At 43.7% G+C, this 22,442-nt stretch overlaps 2 protein-coding genes and 1 non-coding gene across 5 annotated transcripts in view; all 3 read left to right on the top strand.

The window, feature by feature from the left end:
• PSMA4 (proteasome 20S subunit alpha 4) overlaps positions 1–21,979 on the top strand; it is a 201,514-nt gene extending 179,535 nt beyond the window's left edge. The window contains exons 1-9 of one of the 2 annotated variants that reach the window (XM_053403022.1): positions 8,709–8,724; positions 12,159–12,182; positions 13,401–13,443; positions 14,569–14,731; positions 16,206–16,283; positions 18,976–19,064; positions 20,215–20,345; positions 20,521–20,644; positions 21,613–21,979. In XM_053403022.1, the coding sequence (XP_053258997.1) occupies positions 12,180–12,182; positions 13,401–13,443; positions 14,569–14,731; positions 16,206–16,283; positions 18,976–19,064; positions 20,215–20,345; positions 20,521–20,644; positions 21,613–21,767 (786 nt within the window). In that variant the 5' untranslated portion in view covers positions 8,709–8,724; positions 12,159–12,179 and the 3' untranslated portion in view covers positions 21,768–21,979. Of the gene's footprint in view, positions 1–8,708; positions 8,725–12,158; positions 12,183–13,400; positions 13,444–14,568; positions 14,732–16,205; positions 16,284–18,975; positions 19,065–20,214; positions 20,346–20,520; positions 20,645–21,612 lie in introns of those variants that run through there. The other variant, XM_053403023.1, reaches the window with a different exon arrangement.
• On the top strand, positions 2,109–7,592 carry HYKK (hydroxylysine kinase). Of its 2 annotated transcripts, XM_053403020.1 has the most exons (6): positions 2,109–2,217; positions 3,550–3,899; positions 4,541–4,683; positions 5,165–5,348; positions 6,109–6,282; positions 6,697–7,592. In XM_053403020.1, exons 2-6 carry the CDS (start codon positions 3,557–3,559, stop codon positions 7,155–7,157), a joined length of 1,305 nt encoding a protein of 434 aa, XP_053258995.1. In that variant the 5' UTR covers positions 2,109–2,217; positions 3,550–3,556; the 3' UTR covers positions 7,158–7,592. The 2 variants fall into 2 exon arrangements, with proteins under 2 accessions (XP_053258995.1, XP_053258996.1); XM_053403021.1 differs by lacking the exons at positions 2,109–2,217; positions 6,109–6,282 and having other exon boundaries at positions 3,533–3,899.
• TRNAQ-CUG (transfer RNA glutamine (anticodon CUG)) lies at positions 11,150–11,222 on the top strand. Its single transcript has one exon. It is a non-coding gene; the product is annotated as a tRNA-Gln (tRNA).
• Positions 21,980–22,442: the final 463 nt, after the last annotated feature.

Here is a 22,442-nt window from a genome sequence, read left to right as displayed (position 1 = left end):
ATAACACTTATAATGTAGTATGATTTAAGTTTAAAGGTAAAGGGACCCTGACCATTAGGTCCAGTCGTGGCCGACTCTGGGGTTGCGGCGCTCATCTCCTTTATTGGCTGAGGGAGCCGGTGTACAGCATGTGCAGAGTGCCAGGCCAAGGTGCTTGCCCAGCTCCCTTCTCCCATCCTTGAGGCGGGGACGAAGCAGCAAGGCCCACCACATCCTATGGGCCTCGCTCCCGCACTCGCCCACCACTCCCAACCACGGCTGCCGGCCAGAGCGGCATCGGAGGACGCCAGCGGGCTCTCTGGACTGCCTTGAAAAGGGGGATTGGCCAGCCACAAGTTGTGCTTACCTCACAGCCATTCCTCGGTCAGTGAGGCGCTTGCTTTACTTACCTCGCAATCTGAATACAGTCGCCCCTTTAATAAATATTTAGCAGGTCTACTCCGAAGCCCCACTGGGACAAGACAGTAGCAACTTCAGCTGCTACACACCCAACATCTAATTCCTCAAGGAAAATCTGCAGCATTTGGGGGTGAGCTGGCAGGGTGGATTTGTTTTAAATCAAATCAATTTAAATCACTAGTCGGTAAGACTTAATTTTTTTTAATTTATTTTTTACAGAAAGACACATTCTTGCTGGTATCATCTTAATATTGACAACCAGATAGGGTTTCATTTTTAGAATAATAAATTTTCACAATAGTTTTTACCGTTATATCAAAAATTACTGATTTGGTTATACTATTAGAAATACATAGATAATTATGAAATTATTGTGAGGTTTAACTGTTTATATTTGGACAACTTTTCTGCTGTACTTTATTGGAAGGAGAAAAATAATCATTTCCTTAATTTAAACAATTTAAACAATTTATTTAACTAAAACAATGACATTATAGCATATGTATCCATGTTTGTTAACTGATGTGGTTAATTTTTTTTTTTAAATATCCAAAATCTTAGACTGAGTTTTAGCACACATGAAAAACTTTAAACAAATCCTTATTTCCTGATGAATAGCCTTTGGACTATAATGTAACTTCAATAGAAAACTATCTGTAGAAAGATTTTTTTCCCTCCAAATGCATTTTATTTTAAAAATCCAATTTAAATTTTAAAAAACTGATTTAAATTTTAAAAATCTGATTTAAATTTTAAAAATCCGATTTTGGGTTGTTTTTTTTTAAAAAAACCATTGATTTTTATCCACCCTGCATATGCCTATCTACTTAAAACTCTGTCTGTGAAATCTGATGAGATCCACAAAAGCATATACCATAATAAACAAAATGAGGTAACATAGTGGTTAATCGACTACTAGCAGTTTGAATGCCAGCCGTGCTGAGAACTCACAAGCTTGATCTTAATAATAATGATAATAATAATAATAATAATAATAATAATAATAATAATAATAATAATAGTGACTAGCTCTCCAGGTCCATGTAAGGATAACGTGTAACATTTATACAGTGCTTGGAAGTTACAAGTATCATTCATTAGTGATCCTCATGGTACTGAAGATGCCACGAGGCTCTCGGTTACTTTTGCTGCCAGCGGTCTCATCTGCAAGTTTTAATGCGTCTTGTAACTGTGGCACAAACTTGCAGACCCAGAAGGAACAACTGAAATCCAAAAATACTAACAGGTTGGTGGCATTTTGCCACCTAATTAGCTTGCAAATCTTTCCTGTTCAACTGCTGGTGCTTCCTCACGCCGGTTGCTAAGCAACAATCCCCACCCCCTGCAAAAAATGGGAGAAAAATGCTGAATTTGGCAAGTCGAAATCTTCGTCTCTTTGTGGGTTGGCCTAATGAAAACAGGGTCCTACTTTCCTTTTCGGAGTGGGCGGACACAGAAATGAATGGGGGGGAGGGGAGGCTGCTTGTTTGCAGCCAATCAGAAGCTTCCTTCTAAGCTTTCCCAGGCAGTTAAAAAAGAGCTTTGCATTTGGTGCTCCGAGAGGCGCAGGAAGGAGCCCCGGGCAGAGCTCCTCCGCAGGAGCGAAAGCTCAGCCCCGTTCGCAGCAGATCTTCTCCTTTCGAGCCGGCAGAGCTTTTCCCGAGAGGAGCTCCAGCGCCTCCTGCTGGGCTTGGCCTGCTTGTGCGCCACGCTCGAAAACTTGGGTTAGAGACCTCGTTTCTCAGCTGGCAGTTCAGCGGGAAGCCCACTTACTAAAAAGAGAAGCAGGAGAGAAGGAAAGCATTCCTGGTTGTCCTGGTAAGAGAACTTTCACTGGGAAAATACTTGTGAATTGAAATAGCGCAGTGAATTTGATCATGCTTCGTGTGTGAATTGGGTTACCCATGCCGGATTGTTTGTGCTAGCAAGTACAGTGGTACCTCGGGTTACATACATTTCAGGTTACATACGCTTCAGGTTACAGACTCCACTAACCCAGAAATATTACATCAGGTTAAGAACTTTGCTTCAGGATGAGAACAGAAATCGTGCTCCCGCGGCGCGGCGGCAGCAGGAGGCCCCATTAGTTAAAGTGGTGCTTCAGGTTAAGAACAGACCTCCGGAACGAATTAAGTACTTAACCCGAGGTACCACTGTACTTACTTATTTGTGCATGTGAGTGATCTCTGTGGTGTATGGGGTAGTACCTCTGGTGGGGGACACGTTGTGCTCCTTCTGGGGTAGTTTGTCCACCTTTTGGACCCTACCCTGCACTCAACTCTCCCCTGTGGTTCCTAGAAGCTATCGGCAGGTGACAGCGGCCACATTCCCAGAAATGACTTTGACTGGCCATCTGATCAAGGCCTCCAACTGGTCTCAAATCCTCAGTGAGTCAGGGACTTCCTATGCATGCAAAGACAGAGTTGGGCAGATTGAGCAGATGAGACCGAGAGTGGGCCCAACAATCAAGAAGGCAATTTCTGTAGAGGAAAGCGAGGGGCAGATGGGGCTCAAGGGAGTCCACCTAGGAGAAGGCAAACTCTGGTGCCTTGTGGGACATCTTCAGGAGAAGAAAAGGCTAAGGAGTAAAGCCTACACAAATCTGGAGTCGAGTCCCTAAGATGGTTGGTTGTCTCCTGTATGCCTCCTTCCAGCAACACCTGCAGCCAAGCTGGTGCTCTGTTTTCCTTTGGACCCCATCCATGGTTTAACCCACAGCGCCATCCACCTTTTAAAGCCCTGAAATAAATTTGTCTGTTCCACCACCCCCAGTCACCATTGCTGCAAATTCCATAAGTTATGTGCAATGTGATTGTTGTACCTTCCTGTTGCTACATCTAAGGGTTTTTTTAATGTACAAAGGTTAGGAAGCGTCTCACTTTGTTTAACAGAGTCCAAGGGTCTCTGTTGGAGAGTTTTGCAGTAGAATTTTCAAGTGGGACCTGTTATCAAAATAGGATCTCCCTGAGAAGAAAATAATAAAACTCTTGTTTGCTGCCAACTTTTGTCGTTCAGCTGACAAAGTCCTAGAGGACTACATCCAGAATTCTGATTTAAGGCGTTGCATGTACAGTAGCTTACCTGCAAAACTCAATCTAAATGTTCTGTTCTTTGTCATTGTTGATTATTGTTATTACTATCCTCTTACAGATGCACAATGTCGGCTGAAAATAAGCAACAGCCTCTTAAGAAGCCAGCATTCAGCAAAAAGCAAGCCACTGAATTGGTCCAAAAGATATTCGGATTAACGGTGTTGGAGCTCAAACCGTTGCCGAGCTATGATGATCAGAATTTCTATGTGTGTGCTTCGGCTGCACTCGAAGGGAAAGCAGAGAGCGCCCAGACTTTTCTCCTCAAAATAATCAATTGTGAAGACAGCCAGAACACTGAACTCATCGAGGTGCAGACCCAGGTCATGATATTCCTGAATGGCGAGGGCTTTCCCGTGCAAACTCCTCATTCCACAAAAGAGGGTGGAATAATGTTTCTGGAATCCGTAGGTGAGGGGGTTGAAGATGCATCCAACATTGCTATTCTGCTGGTGCCAGATCCCATCTAGTCCAGCAGGAGACCAGCTGCCTTTGAGCAGCTCACAAGCAGAACAGGCGGGCAGCTGCAGTCTCCCTGCTTGTGATCCCAGACCCTCCAACATTTCCCTGATGAAAATAGGGGTGTCCTATACAACAACAATTTTATTATTTATACCTTGCCCATCTGGCTGGGTTGCTCCAGCCGCTCTGAGAAGCTTCCAACATGTATGAAAACATTATAAAACATTAAACGTTGTAAAATCTCCCTATAGAGGGCTGCCTTCAGGTGTCTTCTAAAGGTTGTACAGTTACTTATTTTCTTGGTGCCAGCATTTCTCCGATGAAAATAGGGACGTCCTAACAAAAAGCAGGACATTCCAGGATCAAATCAGAAACTGGGTGGCTTCTGTAAACCCAGGACTGTCCCTGGAAAATAGGGATGTGATTGTATTGCATTTGTTTTTTGAAACTCTTATTTATATTTTGATAATTTTATTATTACTGTTTTTAAAGTCAGTTTTTTTATTGCTGTGATATCCTTTTGTGTAACAACATAGAGCTCTTCTGTATGTGAATGTTGCTGAATAATAATAAATCTCTTTGCTTCTTAGACACTGGCTCTGCCAAAAGAGCATATATAGTGCGGCTGTTGAGCTATCTCCCAGGCAAAACGGTGGCCACGATCCACACGAGTCCTCCTCTTCTGTATGAACTTGGGCGGATGGCAGCCAGGATGGACAAAACGCTCACAGAGGTGAGATTTTGGAATATGCCTTAGTTTTAGGTGAGCCCCGTAACTAAGACTAGCTGCTATTTTAATTTCTAGCAACGCCATGGAGTAAGCCAGCAGTTTGGGTGCCGGGGGGTCAACCTGGGATTTGGGTGGGCTAAACATTTTTTGTTGACTTTATATCGCTTTTATGTACATCTGCTGGTGCCAATCTGTAACCATTAGGCAATGTGAGATATTTGGCTCCAATGTTTGGGTAATGGAGAAAGCTGAAAATGCTCACATGGGGTGGGGGGAGAGGAAGATGCAGAAGGTCTGGGGTTCAGTGCCCCCCAGTATTTCCAGGTTGGAAGGGGTAAGGCCTCTGCCTGAAACTCTGGACAGCCACTGATCTGGGAAGATAGAAAGCATCACAGCAACACTGCCCATATGCATTCAGCAATTTTGTTTTGTTTTTAATTGAAACAATGTATTCCTGTCCCCCCCTTCCTCCGCCACCCAAAAGAAATTCCAGCATCCATTGGCAAGAAGTCTCCACCGAGGTGGCTTCATCTGGAATCTGGCTAATGTCCCTCTCCTGGAGCAATACATTCATGAGCTGGGCCGGAGCGAATATCTGGACGCAGTGAAATGGGCCATTGATCAGTTCAGGCATAAAATAGTCCCAAACCTACACTCCTTTCGGCCCTGTAAGTATCTTTTTAAAGAAATGCACAGTAATATACAGTCATACTTTGGGCTGCGATCGCTGCGAGTTGCGCGTTTTCAGGTTATGGAAACACCGAACCCAGAAGTACTGGAACAGGTTACTTCCGGGTTTCGGCGCATGCGCAGAAGCACTGAATTGCGTCATGCACAGTCGCAGTGTTGCGGGTTGTGAACGTACCTCCCGCACAGATCACGTTTGCAACCCAAGGTTCCGCTGTAGTTGTTGGTATTTGCAGAGGCACACCTTGGCAAGGAGCTGTACCAGCACCGCCCCCCCCCTGAAAAGCCCACTTTACGAGGAGGATGAGAAGCTCCTCTTGCAGTTGATCTCGCTGCGACACCGGCATTGTCTGCACACACATATCCGTCATGCATGCCATAGTCTGATAGGTAATTTATGCGGGGGGGGGCATGGCTTGTGCCCCTGGTGGGGGCTGGTTCACCACCCCTAGGTGTGCCTCTGACTATTTGATTTTAATTTTGCTAAGTGTTTTTTATGTGCCTGAGGGGAGGTGGGTGGGGAGAGAGACGCTTCATGCATGTGGGAGCTCTACCTTCCCTGTGACGCGGTAGTGCTCAGTTGTATATTAGGCCCCAAATTAGATTAAAAGAGTGAGCCTTAAAGTACCACTGAACTCTGGATAACTGATTTCTGCAGAGCCATGCATCAAATTGCATTGTAAGGCAGGGCCTACTGTATATTATTCTAAACAGATTGTTGCCTCCCTTTCCAATGTTCAGGCCAATACTTTTCCAGTCAAAACAACATCACAATAAGAAGACCCTGCTGGATCAGGCCAGTGGCCCATCTAGGCCACATCCTATTCTCACAGTGGCCAACCAGATGCCCATTGTGGGAAGTCTGCAAGCAGAATTTGAACACAACAGCAGCCGCCTCCCCTCCCGCACTTGCAGGTAGCTGTGGAGGCAGAGCACAGGGCATCCTGGCTGGCAGCTGCCCACAGCCCCCTTGTCCATGAATGTGTGCAATCCTCTTTTGAAGCCATCCTGACTGGTGGTCGCCCCTGCCTCCGGTGGGAGGGGGTTCCATAGTTCCATGCCCAAGAGGGAGGCAGGCTTGGGGGAAACTCCAAGGGTTACAGAAGTGCAAAAAGTAATCTAGAGGGGAAGTTCTAAGGGGAGGGGAGCTCAGCCCCCAAAGACACCCCAGTGAGGACTGAGCATCCTGATTGGCCTGACAGTTGGGGAGGGGAAACAGGATAACGACATGGAGTGGCTGGAATCCTGAACAGAAGCATTCAGCACTGCAACATTCTGTTACAGGCCCCACTTGAATTATATCAGTTTTTCTTCGTTCTCCACTTTCAGGTATCATTCATGGAGATCTCAATGACCACAATATTCTAGTAGATACCGATTTTACTTCCCCTAAAGGCTCACAGTACAGGGTGTCTGGTATTTTGGACTTTAGCGACATGAGCTATGGCTACTACGTGTTTGAAGTAGCGATACTCATCATGTACATGATGATTGAAAGCAAGGAACCCCTCAGCGTGGGAGGCCACGTTCTCGCGGGATATGAAAGCATCGTCCCGCTGACGGAGGAGGAGCGAGATGCCCTGTTTCTCCTAGTGAGTGGGAGGTTTGCTCAGTCTCTCGTGATGGCTGCCCACACCACCCTCCTGCAGCCCGAGAACGAAGAGTACTTGATGACCACGTCCAAGACAGGATGGAAGCGCTTGCTGCTGCTCTTTGAGATGGGCCAAAAGGCTGTGGAGATGATCTGGTTTAACACAGCAGAAGCGTATGCCAAAAAGGGGCCTTCCTAAATGTTGGGTTACATGGTTATGGGCCGCTCAGATTTACAGTTTTAAAATGGGGCTCTGCCCAGATTAAAGTTCCAGATGTTATGATCAGGGAATCTAGAATACTGCTACCTGAATGAATTATGCCAATACTTACCGGTATTTATCCTTTGTATAATTTCATCCTGCTTCCAAAATCTATTTTTTCAAAGAATTTCAGATTTATTCCATTGGGCAGAGCCCACACACAGAGGCCTCTGGAACTTCTGACAAAAACTAATGCCTGTGTTTGCTTTTTTCCTCCTCCCCCCACAACCCCCTTGCCTTTTGTGCCCTTGATTGTAAGCCTGTAGGCAGGGACCAGATTTTTACTGATTGCTGTAAGCTGCTTTGGAAGCCTATTTTCATCTGAAGAGTGGGATGAAAATCACTTTAAATAAATATTTTTGGGAAAGCTTATTATTCTATTGCTGGACCTTTCCTTCAAATATCTGAAGGTACTTTGTAGCCCCGAGAGCTCCTGACTGATCCAAGGTCTTTGCTTCCGTTTGCTGGGCAGAGCAGCTGGGGAAACACAACCAGATCAGTGGGGTAGAAATAATAAATTATTATTATTATTAATATTGAAACTGAGTAGTGATCCCCACCCAAATTCCCTTCCCTGTATAGGGAAGTTTCTTATGTCTTCCTGTGTTTTAATTTGTTGCAACCTGCCCAGAGTAGCTGGGGAAACCCAGTCAGATGGGTGGCATATAATGAATATATTATTATTATTATTTATTATTATTATTTATTATCTATCCTCCGTGTGTCAATAATAATAAGAAAAATAAGTTACAACAATATTTATACCAGCCTTTCCATTAAAAAGCTCAAGTACAACAATTTAAAACAAGATAAAACAATTTATTAATATGATTAGAGTACAGTGAAGGGTTGTTTGAAAGGGAATTTGTATTTTTGAAGACATCAGAAAGGAAGTTTTTAATGTCTGGTGTTTTATTATGCTTTTATATGTGCTGGAAGCCATCCAGAGTGGCTGGGGAAACACAGTCAGGAGGGTGGGGTGTAAATAATCAAGTAATATCATCATCATCATCATGTTGGTCAATAACAGGGCGTATAAGGTACAATATAGTACGTTTAAAACACTCTTAAATACACCCTTAAATGTAGAATTAAAAGCAATATAAAATGTTGTTTCGTATTTCGTATTAATTTACAAAATCAATGGGGGGTCAGCGGCCCCTCCCTAGGAATAGTCTGGCCCTTCGCTCCCCTCCGACCCGCCTCCTGGCCCCCAGCGTCCCCTGACGCTTCCGTCTCCCTGGCGCAGCTCACGCAGGCGACGCTTCGGGCATGATGGGAGTTGTAGTCCGCCCACGGGGACAATGGGTTCCGAGTGGCGGAGCCGGGAGAAGGCCCAGGCGGGCGGTCTGGCCCTTCGTCTCTATGCCCGCCCCTCTTGCTCAGCAGTGCGCAGGCGCGCGGCGCCCGCCATCTTTCTCGCTTTCGGAAAGCGGCGGCGGTGAGTGAGGCTGGCGGGGGCCGAGGGGCCTCGGGCAGCTCCGGGCGGCGGCGGCGGCGGCGGGTCCTCGCGGCCCCTGGCGGCGGGCGGGGGTCCGGGGGGGGGGCGAGGGGCCTTGGCCTGCAGGCTCCTCCGAGAGAGGCCGCCGCCCCTTCCCGGGATGACTCGGCAGGTTCCTCTGCCTGGGCCGCAGTCCGACCGGGGCAGCTCGGGGCGGGCAGGCTGGAGAGGATGCATTGCGGGGAAGGGTTGGGCTAGATGACCCCCAGGGGTCCCTTCCAGCTCGCCTCTGATTCTGGCAGACTGGAGCTCAACAGGTGGACCCAGCCATTCCTCCTTACGTTTGGGCGGCCTGCCCTGCGAGGGAGCCAGGGGGAGAGGCAGGCAGTGGTTCCGCTGTTTCCTTGTCCGTACTCTAGATCCATTTGCTGTTATTTGAAACAGTGCAGTTTTGTGGAGGTCGGGGAATAACACCCGCTCCCCCCCCAAAAAAATAATTAGTAGGAGCATTTTGCCAGTTTTCCTTAATGTTTGTCTTTGAAGGGGAGAGGGATCTCTATCCTGTTTCTCTTCCAGGGGTGTTTCAGTTTAGAACACCATCCTTTTCCTTCGTAACCGCCTGTGTTTCTCTGTGAGATCGTTTATGATTATGTACACATATTTGGACGTTAACTTTGCCGAGAATAACATTTCATACACCTAAAGCTTGAAGTGGTCTTGTGGCGACGTTAGGAAAATGTTTAAAAGTGTGGGAAGAAAGGGATGTTGCTTAGGAAAATGAAATAACACATTTTGTGGTTTGTTGTTGTTTTTAATTGACATATTTTAACACTTGAATTGAACTTATACAACAACTTCACAAGCTCATCGAAGAAATCTGGGAGAAAACATCCCAGCAAACGATAGGAATGCCAAAATTATCAATCTCTTTAAAAAAGGTGATAGAATGGATCGTGGAAACTATCAAGGCATCTCTTTATTAACTGCGGCCAGCAATTTTATTTTGCAAGGATATTAGCAAACCATCTCTTAACAATATCTGAGGCTACCCTTCCTGAATCCCAAAATGGTTTTAGGCATTCTAGGGCAGGCATCCCCAAACTCGGCCCTCCAGATGTTTTTGGGACTACAACTGCTATCATCCCTAGGTAACAGGAGGGATGATGGGAATTGTAGTCCCAAAACATCTGGAGGGCCGAGTTTGGGGGTGCCTGTTCTAGGGGACAGTGGACATGATTTTCACCACTCGACAGCTTCAAGAAAAATGCGGAGAGCAAAACCAACTCCTGTATATAGTGTTTATTGACCTGACTAAGGCCTTCAACACTGTAAATCATAATGCTTGTTTACGAAGCTATTATACTACCAACCTTACTGTATGCTTGTGAAACGTGGACCACTTATAAATGCCATCTCCAACTCCTCAAAAGATTCCATCAACGGTGTCTCCGAACATTTTTACACACTTGGGAAGACAGGCAAACTAATGCCAGTGTACTGGAAGAAGCAAATATCACCAGTGTCAAAGCAATGATTCTTCAACAGCAACTTTGTTCGACTGGTCATGTTGTGCGGAGGCCTGATGATCGTCATCCAAAGCAACTACTCTATTCCAAACTTAATGCTGGTAGTCAACAAAAGAGGTTTAAAGACTCCCTCAAGGCAAATCTAAAGAAATGTAGTATCAAACTGACAACTGGGAAACATTGGCCTGCGAGCGCTGCAAAGCCTTTACCAAAGGTGTTGTGGACTTTGAAGACGCTCGAACTCGGGACGAAAGGGAGAAACGTGCTAAGAGGAAGGCACGCTTGGCGAACCCTCACCGTGATCAGCTCCCGCCCAGAAACCTGTGTCCCCACTGTGGAAGGAGCGTGGATCCAGAATTGGCCTCCACAGTCACAGACTCAATGTTAAAACGGTGTTCATGAAAAACAATCTTACTCGGCTACGAGTGATCACCAGAGAAGAAAGAAGAAGATACTCTCTAATTCTGTGGCTGCTTGGGGCGGGGGTGGGTAATTCATAGTACAGTGGTAGCTTGGTTCTTGAACTTAGTCCGTTCCGGGAGTCCATTCGACTCCCGAAACCATTCGAAAACCAAGGTGCGGTTTCCCATTGGCTGCAGGAGCTTCCTGCACTCAAGCGGAAGCCGATGTTGGGCTTCCGAAAAATGTTTGCAAACTGGAACACTTACTTTTGGGTTTGTGGCATTCGGGAGCCAAGCCTTTTGAGTACCAAGGTACCACTGTAAAAGCAGAACTTCCATATACCAGGGATTAAGGGAAGAGTTTCCAGGTCATGGTAGGCTGAGCATTTCTTCCCCTAGAAAATAATTACTGAATGTAGTTGGACAATATTCCCTTCTCTACTCATATATAAAAGCTTGTGCCGTTATAAATCTGTTAATATTTAAGATGTCACAAATACATTTGATGCTACAAAATCCAAATACCAGGTTGCGCAAGGACTTTTAACTTGGTTCACTGTAGTCAGGATGGCTCAGTTGGTAGAGAATGAGACTCTGAATCTCAGGGTTGTGGGTTCAAGCCCCACGTTGGGCAAAATTTTATATATGGATGTTTTATGATGGCCTAGACTTGTAATAGGGTGTAGGACACTTGTAATAAGTGGGTTAAACCACAGAGCCTAGGACTTGCTGATCAGAAGGTCGGCGGTTCGAATCCCCGCAACAGGGTGAGCTCCCGTTGCTCAGTCCCAGCTCCTGCCCACCTAGCAGTTCGAAAGCATGTCAATTTGCTGCCAAGGAGTGTGGTGGAGTCTCCTTCTTTGGAGGTCTTTAAGCACAGGCTTGACAACCATATGTCAGGAGTGCTCTGATGGTGTTTCCTGCTTGGCAGGGGGTTGGACTCGATGGCCCTTGTGGTCTCTTCCAACTCTATGATTCTAAGTGCAAGTAGATAAGTAGGTACCACTCCGGTGGAAAAGTAAACAGCATTTCTGTGCACTGCTCTGGTTCGCCAGAAGTGGCTTAGTCATGCTGGCCACGTGATCTGGAAGCTATCTGTGGACAAACGCCAGCTCCCTTTGCCAGTAAAGCGAGATGAGCGCCGCAACCCCAAAGTCGTCCGCGACTGGACTTAACGGTCAGGGGTCCCTTTACCTTATACCGGTACTTGTAATGTCTATTAAAGGTTTGGCGAAGTAAGTAGATTGCTGCATTGCAAGGGGTTGGACTAGACGATCCTTGTGGTCCCTTCCAACTCTACAATTCTTTGATTCTATGATTAATCTGTTTCTAAAACAGTGTTTGGTAAGTGTGGGATGTCACTGGTATATGCAATTAAAGCTGCCAGTTTTCTTACTGGTCCTGGCAATCTTTCTTTCAGAAAAGTAGCAGATGAAGCTTTTCTTGGCATGGAGGAATGGTAGGAATTTCCATGAGACAGGCTTGCTGTTAAGGGCTTTGCAGAACATTCAGGGAAATGTTGGCTATCCTGTGTGTGATCCATCTAACACCCATTTGTTTTCTTTTGCAGATACTACAGTCTACAAGCACCATGGTGAGTTTCTGTCCTGTTTCTGTGGAAGATGGGTTAGCAATGAGGGCGGGAGCAGTTTTTCAGATTACATTATGTAAGAACAGGCTGCAGAATCACACCCGTGGCCTACCTACGCCAGCAGGACGTGAGTGCAACAGCACTTTCCACTCCTGCAGTTTTCAGCAACTTGTGTTTAGAAGCACTCTGGCCATAGAAGATAGCCAGTAGTAGACTGAGGCTCAAGCTGTATGAAAACAAGGTTAATGAAATGGGGGGAGGGGCTATGTTGGCAGGTCCACAGTTATATGCAGAATAAAATTTTGTTCACTGTTCAGAATATAAAAAAATGAGGTTTTTATGAAAATCAGAAGTGTGGGCTCATTTATGGGATTTCCATGCACTTAGAACATGAGAAACAATAGACCTATGTGCCAAGAGTGACTGCCCCTTCCTTTTTGACAACTGCTTATCTCCCAGCACCCGATGGATGGGTGGTTGCCTGCTCTTGATGAGGTTGCGCTTCCTCTGAAGGAGCAGGAACACAGCTTGCGGGCACTTCTGTCGCTTGAGGCTTAAGTGGCCTTGGTGGCGCAGTGCGTCTTCCATCAGTTTTGGTTGGTGGCCTGACTACACCCCTATCTAGGCAGGGACAGTCTTAACTACTGCTCTCTGTGCTCTGGTAACCTCTAGGCTAGATTACTGCAATACATAGGGCTGCCTCTGAAGACTGTTCAGAAACTTCAGCTGGTGTAGAATTTGGCAGTCAGGTTGATCACTGGGGCAAGACGGTTTGAGCATATTGCACCGATCCTGGCCTGACTGCACTGGCTGCCAGTTTCAGGACCCAATTCAAAGTGCTGGTTTTGACCTATAAAACCTATGATCCTTTAAACCGTGGGCTTAAAACTTGGGGGTTTTGTTGTTGTTATGCTATATATTTTTGTGTTGTTTATTGTAAGCCATCTTGTGATCTTGGGGTATAGGACAGTATATAGATCAGACACAGAAATTTGTGCCTCTGACATGCATTGACATGGGACCCAAAGGAGAGTTAAGGATCCCCGTTGAGTTTCAAATAGACTGTCTTTTGTGGCACAGTTCAGAAGGATAAAACTAGCAGTGGATAAGTTTAGCAGCTACCTATCCAGATTTTTTTTCCACGTTCTTATTTTTCCAAGTACTATGGATGTTGCAGTTTATCATTTGAATGGTTTGTAAATTAAATAATCATCTTTGCAGTCTCGAAGATATGATTCGCGAACGACAATATTTTCCCCAGAAGGTAATTGCATTGCAACATTTCAATTTCTGTCTTCATCAGCTGCTCTGATAAAAATGAAATGATGCTATTTCCAAGGTGGCAGTTATGGAGCTTTGTGAATGGTTCATTGGTTGTAATATTTCATTTTTACATTGCTGTAATCTGCCTTGAGAGGTTGGCTGTGTACTGAAGCATAAGGATTTGATCTCTGGGTTGCCCTAAGCAGCAACTGAAGTTCACCTGAGGATAAACTACTCCTGTGCACACTTACCTGGAAGTACATCTCATTGAAAACAGTGGAACTTGTTTCCCGATAAGCATGCGGAGGGTAGCACTGTGAGCATAATGCATTTGAATATTAATTATCTTAACTATCAGTTTTATGGGTTGTAACCAGATGTGTCCCCCGTACTGACAGAAAGCTCTCTCATCCAGTGGACCCTTCCATCATCCAGTGGAATGAAGCTATATTTACCCATTCTTCCAGGCCACCTCCCAGTTCTCCGGAGCAGGTTTTGAATGCTATAGTTGCAGAGGGGATAGGAAATTGGTAAAAGAACTACAACAAAAACACCCTCATTCCCCTGGCAAAATTCTGCGCGGAATTAAAGAGTCTTCCATCAGAAGGAAGGGCACCCTTAGTTACAACCATATGCTGTTATTTTACACTAACATTATTTCTAAAAGTGGCAGTCTTTATTTATTATTCTATGTGGACTTGGTCAAAGTGGATTGGAACCAGAAATAGCTTTCTGCGAATGGAAGGATTCCTTCTGTTTGCAGAGGAGACCCCAATCCAGCCCAGGCTCCCACAGGACAAAGGGTGAGTCAGTGATTTCTGCCCATTCCCCTGCGTCTCCCACATTTTCCAGAAAGCTGCTCTGCAGGGTCCGGGTGTCCTCGTGAGAGGCGGTACTGGGGTCTGCAGAGTGGAGGAGGAAGTGGCAGAAATGGCTGAATCACTCTTTTGCCCAGCAGAGCATCAGAGTAGAACTCTCCTTGTGGGAAGTTTGGGTTGCATGCTATATATTTTGTTCTGGACCAAAAGAATCCCTGGCTAGGACACAAATGAAAGAAATTTGATGCTTGTGTGACTCTGGCCTAGAGTTTAAATCAGTGACTCAGCTGCCACTATTACCCCCTCAGGTCGCCTGTATCAGGTTGAATATGCCATGGAGGCCATTGGACACGCAGGCACCTGCCTGGGGATTTTAGCAAATGATGGAGTCTTGCTGGCAGCAGAAAGGCGCAACATCCACAAACTTCTGGATGAAGTATTTTTTTCAGAGAAAATATACAAACTCAATGAGTAAGTTGTATGCCCCTATGTTTTATATAATTTTTTGTTTTGTGGTACGATTATAAATGTTTTGAGGAAAAGTCTCAGCTCAGTGCCCCAAATTCAATCTCTCACATCTTCAAGTAGGGCTAGGAAGAGACCCGTCTGAAATTTGGAGGCTACTGTCAGTTAACATAGAAAATACTGAGCTAGATGGACCAGTGATGTGACTCCATATAAGGCAGCTCCCTATTTTTCTGCAAGTTCAGGTTATGAGGTATTGACGTCTTTGATTCCATGCCTTTTTCAACTTCCATTTACAGGTGTCTCTTTCAGGGCTGCTGCCATAGCAACATTTTTCTCCTAGCAGAAATAATACTGTGCTAACATTGCTTTTCTGTAGTGAGTTGATGTATAACTTTGCCATCAATTTCTATGCATTTAATTCAGAAACATTCAATAGCATTCCAGCAACAAAATATTCTGTATTTGATTTCTCCATAGTTCTTGCCATTACTCTTCTAGGCATCAATCATAGGAGCCATAACTCTCCCCTGGATTGTTAAGAAATATTTTACCATATCAACAAATTAACTTAATGTTTATTCGGTTTAGGCTCCATACCAATTTAGGCTACCCTTTCTTTTCCTAAATCCAATCCTTAAATTACTTACTTTGATTTCCTTCTGCTGAAACAATAGCTATCATGTAACCCTCTTAAATTCAGCAAGAAAAGCATTTAGTAAATACAAGTTAGAACTATTGAGACACAAAGTACTTTTTGTCAAGAAAGCAGATATAGCGAAACTTTTTTTAATACCTCTAGCAGCTGTTTCCAGTTTCCAGTGCTCTCCTTTCCTACCTTCCAGTTTACGCTTTCTGCCTTTGTTTCTGTGTTGAAATTTTGGCAGGTGAAGCATTTCTGTCTAGTACTTCTGGCTTGTTTGCAGTGCATCTTCTCAAGTGTACCCTCCTGTGCACCCTATCGGATGCTGAATCTGTCGTCTCTATACGTCCACCTATTTTTGTTGTTATCCAGTAAGAGCACCCACCCAGTTCCTATGCCCCCCCATCCATTGTTTCATGCATCTGGGTGGGCAGGTGCCCTTACTTTGGGATGATCCATATCTGGACTTCCCAAGTGTACGGTTTTTTGTTATCTTCTTACAAATGTTTGTGAGCGATGTCAGTATTGTTGAAAAATATTTGATGTGACCAGAGGAGAGAAAATGGTTTATCTACTTGTTTTCAAAAGTCCAGCTGTGTGTTTCATTATGATAATTTGTGGATTAGTTTTGATGACATAGAAGCACACGCACTGTGTTAATACAAGTCATTTGATAAATCCATATAATCAGCAAACTGTTTCAAGTAATGACTATGTGCAGTGAAGATATAGGCTCGGTTGGAGCTAAGTGTGCCATGGTGTTATGAAATAGTGCCTCTGCTTTATAAAATGGTACGTGAAGCTCACAGTCAAACACAGTGATCTTCTATATTCCAGGGATATGGCTTGCAGTGTGGCTGGCATAACTTCAGATGCCAATGTGCTAACGAATGAACTGAGGCTGATTGCACAAAGGTACGTTTGTTTGTTTGTTTGTTTGTTTGTTTGTTTGTGTGTTTGCATTCTTCTGCTCTGCCCTTCCACCTGCTCAGGGCTGCCAGCAACAACCTTCAAGCACAATACAGGCATACAAGTTATCATTAAATCAATAGTAACCTTTAAAGCACAGTGCAGTGACAATGAACCCTGTCTGTTAAAATGTACAGCTAACTATCAAAAACCTGACTAAATAAATACTTTTAAGTTGATACCTAAATGACAATGCAGGCAGGAGAGAATAGTAAAATCACAAGAATGGTTGGAATCTTTAAAAGACAAATTCATGACAACTGATGTTAGGCTTGGAACCTAAAGTCCAGCAGTATGACAAAATCACCAGACATACTTGTTTTCTTCTTGTATCAAAAGATATTATTAATATGTAAATTCTGAAATAAAGACAGTATTTATAAGGATGTGTGACTTTAGATTTCAGACTTGCTGTCTAAAATTAAATGGAAGTATTTCCATTTTTAAAGGAGCTGATTGTTTAGACCAGCCTTTTTCGATCTTGGGTTCCTAGATGTCGTTGGACTACAACTCCCTTCATCCCTGATCACTAGCTATGCAGGATGGGACGGATGGGAGTTGTAGTCCAACAGCCTCTAGGAACCCAAGATTGAGAAAGGCTAGTTTAGAATGTACAACCCCCCCCCCCAATGTTCTGTAGTTAGATCCTAATCAAACCTATCATAAGTAAATCTTACTGTATTTAGTGAGATTTCCTTCCTGTTAGTCTTTCGTCTTTAGCTGCAGTCTGCAGAGATTAAGCAATCTGTTGATGGTGCCTTACTTTAAAGTTTAAAGCATATGAGGTGATACCCAGTGTTGTGCACAGGGACTTCCCCCTTCCTCTCCTTTTACCTGCTCTAGGGTGTAATAATGTACTTTACTGGCCAAGGGAGCTGATGTTTGTCCGCAGACCACAGTGCCACCCGCGTCCCACTCTAGGAGGTACCACCTTGCAGATCTGCTCTAGGGTGTACCACTGCACTCTAGAGCAGATTTGAGAGACATGCAGGAGGGAGGAGAGGAAGGGGAAAGTCTCCTTGTGCCATCAGAAGTCTGTTCTGCTTGCAGATAGGTATTGCAGGTGAGATTAAATTGTATTCCAGACACTTAAACATGTTTAAATTGCTTCGTAAAACCAGTGGGATGAGTTTTTTTGCTTTGACTTGATCATGACCATTGACCAAAATCCCAGGAAAAGCAGCTTGATTTTGGGAGGGACTGAGCTGCCCTTAAAGCAAGGGTCAATTGCATGCCTTGTTAGAAATCTTTAAAAATAGAATAGTCAAAGAGTATCTAATCACACCTCAGACAGAGCAGAACAATCTGTCCTCTCAGTGACTTTTTTTTTTGCTAAGACAGCAAGATATGTATCCACTTTGAAATTGGACAGTGAAAGTGGTTTGATTACCTTTTTTTCCTTCTTTCTGTGCTCCCCAATTTTTCTTTGTTTCAGCTTCCATTAAATAAAAAAACAAAAGATATGAGTGGCTGTACTCTAATTTGCAATCCTACAGCTCTGTGACCCAGTTTAGGGTCCCAATGGATCAGCTACAGAATGCTGACTTGGCTTTTGAATTAAGTTATTTTAAGTAGCTTAACAATCCTGCCTGCTTACAAATATTTGAATTTTCTTCAATCCTTTTAATTTATATCATTAAAAGTAATGATATAAAGGCATTGATGTGGATTTAGAGCAGGAATGGGGACTTTTTTCATTTTCTGGGCAACCTTTTGAGGGCCACGGGCCAGTGGTGGGCAGGGAAATGAATGTACAACAGATTGAGGATGCAATCCAGCCAGGCAAAGCCATTCATAGTACAAAACCAAGAAGAGTTCTGGGGGCCAGATAGAGAGCCCCAGAGGACTGCTTTTGGCCCCTGAGCCTGAGGCTTCTCACCCCTATTCTAATGAGTCTTATAGGAGCTTTGAAATTGTAGATTTAGCACTCTGTCTTTCCTAAGCTGGGTTTTTGTGTGCCGCAGTCCCCATCCGTACTGTTTAACAATCCCAGTGCAGCTTGATGTAGGTCCTCCAGGCTGTAGTGAAGCAGTCCCTATGGCAGATGCTTGAAGGAAAGGTGAAGGGGCTCAAAACAAGACGGAGAAGACCAGTCTCTCCAGTCATTTGGGGGGGGGGCGTTGTTGGAATTTTTGTTTTCAGGCATGTCAATCTGTTGGGGTCTGAAAGTAAAACGTAAACATGGTGCTTATTTGTAGCTGATTTGTGCAATTTCTATAGTGATTCTTTTTTTAAAAAATTATTTATTTGATAATATTTTACCCTGATGCTGTAAGAGTTGTTCCAGGTAGCTTCAGAAGTAGACAGGAAACCATTAATCATTGCACCTGGTGCATTAGCACATTCAAGAGGTCCATATCATGGTGACTCCCTGTTTGTGGAATGCTCTCCCAAGGGAGACTTGCTGGTGCCTTTGTTACATATCTTCAGGCACCAGGTAAAAATATTCCTCTTCTCCCTGGCCTTTGGCTAATTAAATAATATGTGGCCTTTTAAGGTGGGGTGTGGGATTGTTTTGGTTTGTTACTATGTTATGTATTTTTGTATTTTTCTATTGTAAACTGCTCTATGATCCTCGGATGTAGTGTGGTTTAGGAATTTAATAACATGTTTGTAAATATTGTGCCAATTGTTCTAGGTATCTGTTGCAGTATCAAGAACCAATTCCTTGTGAGCAGTTGGTAACAGCCCTATGTGATATCAAGCAAGCTTATACACAATTTGGAGGTAACATATTTACCTTTAAAGTGGCAAATAAAATTAACTTGGAATACAGAGATCTGTCCTAAAAGTTAGATTCCTAGTCAAGTACAGGAAATCACCACTTCCAACACCAATAATCTAATTCATGGGTAGGCAAACTAAGGCCCAGGGGCCGGTTCCAGCCCAATCACCTTCTAATTCCGGCCCACAGATGGTCCGGGAATCAGTGTGTTTTTACATGAGTAGAATGTGTCCTTTTATTTAAAATGCATCTCTGGGTTATTTGTGGGGCATAGGAATTTGTTCTTTTTTCTTCTTCAAAATATAGTCTGGGCCCCCCACAAGGTCTGAGGGACAGTGGACCGGCCCCCTGCTGAAAAAGTTTGCTGATTTAATTATTGCTGCTGGGCTGTAAGCATCTGGCTCTTAATTCTGCTGGCATAGATTGAGCCCAGAGTCAGACTGAAAAATTGACTTTGAGGCAGAGCTCCTTGGAAAGGTGCACTCACCATCCCTGTGTTTGGTGGGAGGCTTCTTCAAGGGGTGAGTCGCTCCAGTGGTGCTTGAATCGCTTGAGATGGCAGGTCAGTCTGGTGTAGTTAATTAACCAGCAGAACAAATTGTATTTTGGTCCTCTGAATTCTCTCTTTGGGGTATAGATGACATGGATCTTTTATTATTAATTTGCCTCTGCTTTTTAATTAAGAAATCTGCCTGTTGACTATTGCAAGGCTTGAACGGAGTTGTTTGTTGTGTCTGATTTTCCAAAATGCATTTCAGGTTTTTGTCTTAAATAAATATTTACTTCAAAATAAAACAAGTTTTTTTGGGGGTGGGGTGGAGGAATCAGTCCTTAATCACTCTGTATATGTTTTGCAGTTACTTATGCCTGTGTGTTGACTCTTTCAAAGAAACATAAGGGGGAAGCTGCATGAGGGCAGGCTGACAAAAATAGGTCTCTGGCATCCTTGTTCTTCCACACATCTTGGAAAGAAACTGGGGGTGAGGCAGTATTGGAGCTTATCTTAAGCAGCAGAAGTTCTGAACAAGCTACTAAATCCTAGTTCATAGAAAAAGGATTTTGCATTCGTCTTGGCTTTTCCCCTTTTGAAGTGGGACTCTTGGCAAATTGTGCTTCTTAATTTAAATCACTCATAACCTTGTGTTTTAACAGGAAAGCGTCCTTTTGGAGTTTCACTGCTGTACATTGGCTGGGATAAGCATTATGGATTCCAGCTCTATCAGAGTGATCCTAGTGGGAACTACGGGGGATGGAAAGCCACCTGCATTGGAAACAACAGCGCTGTAAGCTTGTCATCTTTCATGCTAAATTCCTTCTTCCGTATTCTTGAACATAACTTTTTTGCAAATAGAGCATCCAGCAGTAAGGTCTATGCTGAGTATCCGCTAGCAGGCACTTCCCCTGTCTTACATAAAGGCACAGCAGAACTGCAGTGTCATCTTTTATGTTCCTTAACAGGCAGCTGTGTCAATGTTAAAGCAAGACTACAAAGAGGGAGAAATGACCTTGAAATCCGCCCTTGCCTTGGCTGTCAAAGTCCTGAACAAAACCATGGATGTCAGTAAACTCTCTGCAGAGAAAGGTGAGCAGTAATGCATCTTTTCTTGTGAGTCATTAAGATGCCATCACAAGAGGTTTTGGCCTTCCCTCTGGGAAGTGTGTTTCTGTTTAATAAATGCTACAGTTGGCAGTGTTTTGCTAATGCTCTGTATGTTTGACATATTAAATAATTTAATCTGTCAGCATCATCCATAATGATTTTTCCCTGTCTTAATATGAGTAGCATGACAGTGCCTAATAGCTGCTGGTGGCGGTGGTTGTATTTCCTTCCACATATGTCCCAAGATGATGTACAAAATATAATAAAGCCTGCTTAAATAGTTACATAGGAGACGTAGAAAGCTTCCTTATACAGAGTCGAGCTGCTGGTTCATCTAACTCAGCCCGGTCTGCATTGACTGGGTTGCAGGCAGGAGACTCTCCCAGCCCAACCTGGAGATGCTGGGGATGGAGTCTGCGGCCTTCTGCATGCCAAGCAGATGCTCTGCCCCGGAGCCATGAGCCTGAGCCTTCCCCAAAACACTCAGCAGTTTTCCTATGGGGAAAACAGATCTTTAAAGAAAATTCAGGATTGCAAGGATTCTGACATGCTCAGTATTTTGTTAGCGAAAATGTTATGTTGTGAACAGCCCTGTGATGTTTGGATGAATGGCGGTATACAAATTTCATAAAAATAAAGACAAGGAACTTCCATTATCTGCTGAAGTGTCATAAAACCTTCTATCTTTATCTTGTACTTCAGTGTTTTCTGTTGGCACTGGAGAGAAGCCACAGTTAAGACATTTGCTCTAGTTTGGTGTATTTTTAAAACAGAGGACGGATGTTGACTAATTGCCAGTTTAATAATTTAAGGCAGTCCCTTTCATATGCCAGTCATACAAATTGACAATATCTTTTGTAGGGGCGACTTGTACCTTCTTCCTTTGGCTGACTCAATTCAAAAGAAGCCTTGGATATTCAAATGTATCATTTATATTTTTCATGTTTCAGTTGAGATTGCAACCCTGACAAGAGAGAATGGAAAGACAGTAATAAGAGTTTTAAAGCAAAAAGAAGTGGAAGTGTTGATAAAGAAGCATGAAGAGGAAGAAGCCAAAGCAGAGCGTGAAAAGAAAGACAAAGAGCAGAAAGAAAAAGATAAATAACTTAAGCACTTTGAAGTGGGGAAAATGGGAGTTTTTCGATAAACAAATAGAGATCTTCCTGGTGGAGTGAAGAAGCTAGTAATGCTGTATATTGAATCGGGTCCTTTTGTACCAGTAAAACGTGTTGCCCACTTCTTCAGAGAATTATAATTTCTTGGTTCTACTCATCTTTGTTTTTTATTACTTAATAAAACAATACTGTTAAAGTTTGATTGCATCTCTGTTACATCTAATATACCACTCGTTGAAGCAAACATCTTGGTTTGAAAAATATGGCAGCTTGGAATTGAAGTCAATAGGACCCATAAGATATTTTCCCTCTTATTTGTAGTCATGATGGGAAGGAAGAAAAATGAGGTCTCTGAAATACATTTGTTAGATCTCTTATCCTTCACAGATGGCTAAAGCACAGAAGAAAAATAAGCTCCTTACTACCCAAAATCACATTTAATACACGTCTTGCCCAAGGCAATAATCTTTTGTATTCTCTTAAATTACTCTATGAAGTGATTTAGAAATCCCAGAACGCAATAAATGAGCAGTGAATGATGTTTTGTATAATGCATAGCTCCAGGTTATTTTTAGGATGAATCTGCTAACTAGGAAAAACAAAACAATAAATAATGGATGCTTAAATATTTTAGAAATGTGTCTCCTGGATGCATGGTTTGGTTC

This window comes from Podarcis raffonei, chromosome 9 (assembly GCF_027172205.1).
Source record: "Podarcis raffonei isolate rPodRaf1 chromosome 9, rPodRaf1.pri, whole genome shotgun sequence".
In the NCBI taxonomy this organism is placed as follows: domain Eukaryota; kingdom Metazoa; phylum Chordata; class Lepidosauria; order Squamata; family Lacertidae; genus Podarcis; species Podarcis raffonei.
Note: the sequence above shows the minus strand (reverse complement) of the source record. Positions and strands in the feature narration are given on the sequence as shown.

What these genes read in the sequence shown, in the direction of transcription:
- HYKK (XM_053403020.1), top strand. Translation starts at nt 3,557, where the DNA reads ATGTCGGCTGAAAATAAGCAACAGCCTCTTAAGAAGCCAGCATTCAGC. An exon ending in AATGTTTCTGGAATCCGTAG is followed by an intron (nt 3,900 to 4,540) that starts GTGAGGGGGTTG and finishes TTTGCTTCTTAG; the next exon opens with ACACTGGCTCTGCCAAAAGA. An exon ending in CTCCCCTCCCGCACTTGCAG is followed by an intron (nt 6,283 to 6,696) that starts GTAGCTGTGGAG and finishes CTCCACTTTCAG; the next exon opens with GTATCATTCATGGAGATCTC.